Here is an 8,430-nt window from a genome sequence, read left to right as displayed (position 1 = left end):
CAATATCTCACACATCAAAACATGAATATACATGCACACCTTTGCATGCGTTGGTGGGATGCTAGACTCCTCGGTAAGCGCATAAAAGAGGCGCAAACAGTTCACTTTGCGCACGTGAGCGATCCATAGTATGCACGCGGAATATCTCCTCCATTATGACGAGCTCCCATTTAATGACGCGCGCGCCTCAGCGTGCTTGATTTCACAAATCTCACTTCATTTGGCTTTGAGTACATCGTCTCTATGTCAAATGCTGTGTGCCCCAATAATTTCTGTTAATTCCCGTTGTAATTTCTGTTTCTATCAGGCTGGTGTTCTGGTGCACTGCTCTCGGCTGTGCTCTGAAATGGAGAGGGAGGCTGAGAGGCGGTGGAACGGGAAAGCTTGATGGATATCGAGCCGGCACCACTAAGAAACACACTTCATGCTCCACAGATGCATTTTCCATCAGCGCCTCATTGAGGATTTATATACACATGGGTTTTAGCTTAATTGAAAGAAAAAAAAAAAGTTAAATATAAGTTCATGGATTTTGATCACTAAATTATATTGAACGTCAACGGCTGTTTTTATTTTTGTCAGAAGATATGGCATTGATAACTACGTTTAATATGCAGATATTGTTTAAAAAACGTGAAATGAACAAAAAAGGAGTTATGTTGCACTGCAAAATAAAGTTACAACAAGAGTAGCAGAAATAAAAATAATTCTTAAGGCTAACAATAAACCATCCTCACCTACAAGCTGCAAGGCTAAAACTCGTGCATATGTCTGTGAAAATCAATACATCTGCATTAATATTCAGCTATTATGTGACCTTGGAAGAGTAAAACTGAGCGAATAATAATAATAATAATAATAATAATAATAACATACAAAAATACAAATGAAGTGCATAATCAACTAAATACCCCTCGCCGGTCAGAAATAAATAAATAAAATAAAATAGGTTTGACAGATATTTTACGCTTTGGGGTGAACAAAGTCCAAACGCACAAATCACAGACAAACCCATAAATAAGTAAAAATAAATAAATAAGTAAATGAATGAATTAACACTTATTGGAATGCATACATAGGCCTACGTACGACATTTATCTCTCAACATTTAGATTAATACCTGCATGCTTTGAAATAACGCTGTATCGTGTAATAAGATACAATAGCCTATATGTTCGTGTGCTAAATTACAGACAGATCCCTCTTCATGTCACGCTTGAAGGCCCCTCCTCGAGATATCACATATCTTATACATTTCACTTAATAATTACACCCGTGCCTCTCATATATCAAGCTCCTTGCCTCAGGCTCATTAAGACCCTGATCTTTTTTAAACACTCAAATTTGCATGTTAAAGGTTTTAGTGTGCGAACCTTAACACAAAACATTGCCTTGAATTAGTAGTACTTCTGTTCACACATATGGGTGGATTTTGACAATTGTAAATGAATTCGGAAGTTTATTTGCCATATATAAAAGAGAAAAGGAGCAAAAGATCAGGAGAACGACAGGGATAATTACTCGCAGTTTCAATGTAAAATATGCTCTACTGAAAATAATTAAGTAACTTTACTGTGACCATGAATCTAATGTTTAAAGCAATTACATGAAATCTGAATCATTTAATAAATAATTCTGCCAGAATTCGTGCAAATATCTGTTAGAAATAGTCACAAATTAAAACAAAAACACATCACCCAGCGCAAGTTTTAATTGTGGGATGTAATGATTCTATGAGCAATTGTTCTCACAATGCCAGAATTGCGTGGGTATGTTACCATTGAGAAAGGGTCCATGGGCATGTTCTACACATGTGAGATTACAGCAGCAAAACAGGTACAAGCCCCAACCCAGCCTGTCCCAGGAGAGCTTTGGACAATTGTTCTCATTTAGGAAATATTGGCCTGGGGGCCACTGCCTCAGACAGCACGCTTATTTTCAGAGATATTTAATACCGTTTGTCTTTTCATTATTTCTCTTGTTTAGACATTTCAGTATTTGCGCATTGAGGTTTTAATTATTAAGCTTGCCATATGCGCTTTTAATTTATCTAAAAAAAATAAATAAAAATAAACAACAACTGTTATCTAATAAGCAATATGTTATCTAATAAAAACAATTCTGCTGTAAAAGTAAATATGAGTAATGATAATAAAAAGGAAGATACACGTCAGATAAACTGTCAAAATATTTTAAGTAAATAAAGCTTACACCTAGAACCGTGTTCGTATAAGGACAGCGATGTTTAAAATAAGAATTTGTCTATTCTTCAGGCATCTGTCGTCTCTGAAGGATTGACGCTGGTAGATGTCAGGTTTTATTACAAAAAGGTTGAAGGTCTGTGTTTGTAGACCTTCAACTAAATGGATTTGGGGAGGGAAGAGAGTCACCTCCTTTTCCTCCCCGATCTTTGTTTGTGTTGTAATATACATATTTTGGTAGGTATTATGTGGCTTTCTCAGAGCTGATTGGGCGCTCAGGTTGGCGCGTGAACGCCCTGCGATTATGTCAGATCGCGTGCAGAGCGAACCAGCCCAGCCTTTGAACTTCACCGCTTTTGGCTCTCATTCACGCGCTTCTCCTCATTTCCCAGCCAGGTGCTTCGCGGGGCGAGAATCCTCCGAGAAAAAAAGCGCGCAAACAGATCGCGGAAACTTCGCTTGCCGCGCTGGATTTTGTAGCGCGCGTGGCTGTTCTTCTCTCAGCCGAATAGTGTCGTTTTGAAAAAAAAAATCTTTCAACTTTATGACAAACACGGACGAATTACTGGATTTTTCCCCCATTGATGCCGTTTTCCTACTCCTCCAGCTCTCCAGAAGTGGCATGATCTGTGTCTGTCTGCAGGACAGGTGAATACTATTTTCTCTTGGTTGGTCGAAGAACTTTTTGTTCTTATTTTAACAGGGAACCGTAAAAATGTCAAAGCCGGTAGATCACATCAAGAGACCCATGAACGCCTTCATGGTCTGGTCAAGAGGCCAGAGGAGGAAAATGGCTCAAGAGAATCCCAAAATGCACAATTCAGAAATAAGCAAAAGACTTGGCGCCGAATGGAAGCTGCTCTCTGAATCCGAGAAGCGACCATACATCGACGAGGCCAAGAGGCTGAGGGCTCAACACATGAAAGAACACCCAGACTACAAATACAGACCCAGGCGCAAACCCAAGAACCTCCTCAAGAAGGACAGGTACGTGTTTCCTCTGCCCTACCTGGGCGACACGGATCACCTGAAAGGACTTCCGCTCTCAGCCACGGACTCGCTTTTAGGATCCTCGGAAAAAGCCCGTGCGTTCCTGCCACCCACATCAGTCCCTTACTCCTTCCTCGACCCGAGCCAGTTTAGCTCCAGCGCTATCCAGAAGATGACAGAGATGCCCCATACTTTGGCCACCAGCACTTTACCTTACGCATCATCTCTGGGATACCAGAACGGCGCATTCGGGAGCCTGGGTTGCCCCAGCCAACACACCCACACCCACCCGTCGCCCACAAACCCTGGATACGTGGTGCCGTGTAACTGCACCGCATGGTCGGCATCGAGTTTACAGCCGCCTGTTGCCTACATACTGTTCCCAGGTATGACCAAGAGTGGGATTGACCCGTACTCATCAGCACATGCCACTGCTATGTGACTCCACCACTAAAAACAGTCTCCTCTTTTGAAAACTTGAATACAGCAATGCATGTACATAAGAAGAGAGGAATGATCAAGACATTTATACTGAGTCCGTGTGGACATGAACTTTTCACCAACTTGGATCTTGGAATAGATGTAAGGCAGGTGCCCAGAACTGTAAGAAATGTAAATGTTCAAACGTTTATTATTATGGCTACCGGGTTTGGATGCCTTTAATTTTATTTATTATGTACAATTTGATGCTATAGTAATGCTACTTTTGTTTGAACACTTAATATAATTGTTGTTCTCATCATATTTTTATTATTATTTGAATGTCTTTGATTTGCACAACTAACGGTTAGGATTCATGTTTCTTGTACAGCCTGTTGTATTTACCATTCTTTTTTTGGCACTCTGAAATTCAAATGATACGACTTTAAGTATTTCAAAGTAAGAAATTCAGCGTTTAATAGATTATACGGGTTATATTGTTTATTATGATCAAACCGGCACCTAAAAGTAGACGGTCTATTTAAAATATCAAAAGAAAAAGAAAAAAAGTATTATCCTTCAATATTTTTAATTTGGACATTTTTTCCCTGTGGTTCAGTGATAGTCACACGTTCATTTGATTTCAGAAGGAACATAAAGTTTGAAGCGAAGCAGTTCATGTTGTATTTTTTATCTGCGATGGTAACTTAAATTCTGTCATGTTAATGGAAAGGAAAATGTATCTAAAAGGGTGATACCTCGACTCTTTGTTCATTTGCCGAGCAAAGACATTTTGAATAAAGACAATCTGTCTTAAAAATGCATAACCCTTGTTACATTGCCTGTTTAAACTATTTATGAATCTTCTTTTTGACTATGCTCTTATATAGTCGTGCCAAAAGGTAACAGGCATGTCAGTAAGTACAGTGATCCCGATTTTTTTTTTTTGAGGGGGTTATTTTAACAGGGAACCGTAAAAATGTCAAAGCCGGTAGATCACATCAAGAGACCCATGAACGCCTGCGTAGTATGGTCAAGAGGCCAGAGGAGGAAAATGGCTCAAGAGAATCCCAAAATGCACAATTCAGAAATAAGCAAAAGACTTGGCGCCGAGTGGAAGCTGCTCTCTGAATCCGAGAAGCGACCGTACATCGACGAAGCCAAGAGGCTGAGGGCTCAACACATGAAAGAACACCCAGACTACAAATACAGACCCAGGCGCAAACCCAAGAACCTCCTCAAGAAGGACAGGTACGTGTTTCCTCTGCCCTACCTGGGCGACACGGATCACCTGAAAGGACTTCCGCTCTCAGCCACGGACTCGCTTTTAGGATCCTCGGAAAAAGCCCGTGCGTTCCTGCCACCCACATCAGTCCCTTACTCCTTCCTCGACCCGAGCCAGTTTAGCTCCAGCGCTATCCAGAAGATGACAGAGATGCCCCATACTTTGGCCACCAGCACTTTACCTTACGCATCATCTCTGGGATACCAGAACGGCGCATTCGGGAGCCTGGGTTGCCCCAGCCAACACACCCACACCCACCCGTCGCCCACAAACCCTGGATACGTGGTGCCGTGTAACTGCACCGCATGGTCGGCATCGAGTTTACAGCCGCCTGTTGCCTACATACTGTTCCCAGGTATGACCAAGAGTGGGATTGACCCGTACTCATCAGCACATGCCACTGCTATGTGACTCCACCACTAAAAACAGTCTCCTCTTTTGAAAACTTGAATACAGCAATGCATGTACATAAGAAGAGAGGAATGATCAAGACATTTATACTGAGTCCGTGTGGACATGAACTTTTCACCAACTTGGATCTTGGAATAGATGTAAGGCAGGTGCCCAGAACTGTAAGAAATGTAAATGTTCAAACGTTTATTATTATGGCTACCGGGTTTGGATGCCTTTAATTTTATTTATTATGTACAATTTGATGCTATAGTAATGCTACTTTTGTTTGAACACTTAATATAATTGTTGTTCTCATCATATTTTTATTATTATTTGAATGTCTTTGATTTGCACAACTAACGGTTAGGATTCATGTTTCTTGTACAGCCTGTTGTATTCACCATTCTTTTTGGCACTCTGAAATTCAAATGATACGACTTTAAGTATTTCAAAGTAAGAAATTCAGCGTTTAATAGATTATACGGGTTATATTGTTTATTATGATCAAACCGGCACCTAAAAGTAGACGGTCTATTTAAAATATCAAAAGAAAAAGAAAAAAAGTATTATCCTTCAATATTTTTAATTTGGACATTTTTTCCCTGTGGTTCAGTGATAGTCACACGTTCATTTGATTTCAGAAGGAACATAAAGTTTGAAGCGAAGCAGTTCATGTTGTATTTTTTATCTGCGATGGTAACTTAAATTCTGTCATGTTAATGGAAAGGAAAATGTATCTAAAAGGGTGATACCTCGACTCTTTGTTCATTTGCCGAGCAAAGACATTTTGAATAAAGACAATCTGTCTTAAAAATGCATAACCCTTGTTACATTGCCTGTTTAAACTATTTATGAATCTTCTTTTTGACTATGCTCTTATATAGTCGTGCCAAAAGGTAACAGGCATGTCAGTAAGTACAGTGATCCCGAACATGCGTTTTATAATGTTTTACAACTTCCAACTTCCAGAATTTAGCGGGTTTTATTTGTGCATTAAAATATTATTTTTTATTTTTTTTCCGGGTAGAGAGAACAGCACAGGCCTTAACTGCTGAACATAAAACTGAAATTGATCTTGCACCGATTAGATATCTACAATAATTATCTTTTCAATCAGCACAGCTTAAATAGTCAAACGTTTCGGCGGACGCTGCCTAATAACCATCTGGCTTTTCGGCATAGATTTGAGATGAACTCTGTCAGCGCGTGGCGTTCCCGACTGCTCTATAGGGACCGCCGGTCCAAATTAAATGGCAAAACAATTACTGTACAGGGACGCTTAGGGAAACTGAGGGCGAACATGAATTGTGATTTACCCTGAGACCCACAATAGGATGGAAATTGGACTGAAGAAGGGGTGGTGCGAGTATGAGTCATGCCATTTAGTATTACAAAACAATTTCCAATAAAAACAATTTAACAAAGCGTCAGGTGCTTTAAAATCTGTGCCAAACGCGCTGTGACACATTGGAGAAGACTGCAGATGTGGCTGCCAGTTTACATTACCATCTCCATTTTCCAGTCGGCTTGTTGACGACTTTCTTTCTTTCTTTCTTTCTTTCTTTCTTTTTATAATTTTATTATATTGTAAACTCATATTTTCCTGTAAAACGCGCGAGTTGCTGTGTTCAGAGTGTAAAACTTTCGGCATTCAGGTGTGTGTCATGTCTCTGAAATAAGGCGATCACACTCTATGATGTGTGGTTGTGTAACGGTTCACCCTTCAGGGACTCTATGATTGTTCCACCTGTTCCACCGCTTAGATCATTCCAACACTTTACCGACAGAAACACACTGCTATACATTTCTCAAATCAAATTAATTAACACCTTCTTTATTAACTAAGTCTACGTGTAAAATGTGACGTTGCTTGGCTTTTACTCGCCCGTAAATTCTTATCCACTCCCGTAAAATAAATATCGAGCCTAAATATAATTTTTTTTAATCTAAGCTCTCAATAATAATAATAACAATAATAATAATAATAATAATAATAACAATAATAACGAAAACAATGATAATAGTAAAATTTATGCCAACTAAATTTGCCATTACTTGCATTTACAAGTAATGGCTTTTTGGTTTAATGTAAAAATATTAATATGTGCAATGTTTTCAAATGCCGTTGTGCCTTTAATTCAGTTTCATTGTTCTTTTCTATTAAATAATTTGACTTCTGATGTGAACAGCAAACATGTTACAACTCGTTCAGAATAACTGCTAGTCTATATTTCTTTCACAATTGGTCAAGATTAATATAATACTGTAATTCAACACAGTTGGTACAAGTTCTTCTCCTGTATTACAAAAAAAATTAAAAAAAAGTGTTGCTGAAACTAAAGCAGATGTGTGAATGGGATTCACTCAAAGGAAACAAGCTCGCAGAACAATTGGGTTTGGGCTGCAAACAGAGGATTGGAATTGGCCTGTACTTTTGTCTATATTGTCGCAGGGATGGGGAATGGGATTTGCACACCGAGGTGTAATAGCATTACTGTATTAATTAAAATTTTCATTTCACATCCAATGTGTTTGCAGTACACAAGCCACGGTTAAGACAGCTGACTCCACTCTCTCTCTCTCTCTCTCTCGCTCTCTCACGCACACACACACACACACACACACACACACACACACACACACACTGAACAGTTTTATGTACACGTAATGCACAAACCTTTTATGAAACAGCAAAACATGCTAATGCATGTATCCATTAGCACTTTAAAATATCACAATATCAAATGTGCGCTGGCCTCTCTGTGTGTGTCAGAGTATATACTAAAACAAAATATGATAATATTGTGGAAAAAATGAATTTCTCTCTGAAAAGGAACGTTTTCAATAACGGTCATGTCGTCAATATGAGTCACACATGCTGGAGTGACTGTCAAGGCCGTAGGAATGTGAAAATGCAGTCTATTAAGAACCAGCAGATTAATTCTTCCAGATTAGTCTACAGGCTATAGACTACGTTTTATAAGTGACGCTTTCATGATGCTTTGATGTCATTACCGCATTTCTAACACATCTGGTCCGTTAACAGCACTGCAGTGTTCATGTTACAGTGTTGTCTTGTTACAATTAACACATTATACGTTACCCAATGATATAATAAAATAATAATAATAATAATAATAA

The 8,430-nt window shown here is 39.1% G+C and overlaps 2 protein-coding genes across 2 annotated transcripts; both read left to right on the top strand.

Moving 5' to 3' along the window:
* Positions 1-2,544: 2,544 nt before the first annotated feature.
* On the top strand, positions 2,545-3,721 carry LOC107713406 (transcription factor Sox-14-like). Its single transcript, XM_016518899.1, has one exon. The coding sequence runs from the start codon at positions 2,917-2,919 to the stop codon at positions 3,631-3,633; it is 717 nt and encodes a 238-aa protein (XP_016374385.1). The 5' UTR covers positions 2,545-2,916; the 3' UTR covers positions 3,634-3,721.
* Positions 3,722-4,553: 832 nt separating this feature from the next.
* On the top strand, positions 4,554-5,395 carry LOC107713405 (transcription factor Sox-14-like). Its single transcript, XM_016518898.1, has one exon. It carries the CDS (start codon positions 4,591-4,593, stop codon positions 5,305-5,307), a length of 717 nt encoding a protein of 238 aa, XP_016374384.1. The 5' UTR covers positions 4,554-4,590; the 3' UTR covers positions 5,308-5,395.
* The last annotated feature ends 3,035 nt before the right edge of the window (positions 5,396-8,430 follow it).

The sequence above is a fragment of the Sinocyclocheilus rhinocerous genome, unplaced genomic scaffold, assembly GCF_001515625.1.
Source record: "Sinocyclocheilus rhinocerous isolate Xijiao unplaced genomic scaffold, SAMN03320098_v1.1 scaffold4435, whole genome shotgun sequence".
Lineage (NCBI taxonomy): Eukaryota > Metazoa > Chordata > Actinopteri > Cypriniformes > Cyprinidae > Sinocyclocheilus > Sinocyclocheilus rhinocerous.
This window is presented reverse-complemented; position numbering and strand designations above follow the sequence as displayed.

Coding starts and splice junctions, on each gene's coding strand:
- LOC107713406 (XM_016518899.1), top strand. CDS start 2,917: ATGTCAAAGCCGGTAGATCACATCAAGAGACCCATGAACGCCTTCATG.
- LOC107713405 (XM_016518898.1), top strand. CDS start 4,591: ATGTCAAAGCCGGTAGATCACATCAAGAGACCCATGAACGCCTGCGTA.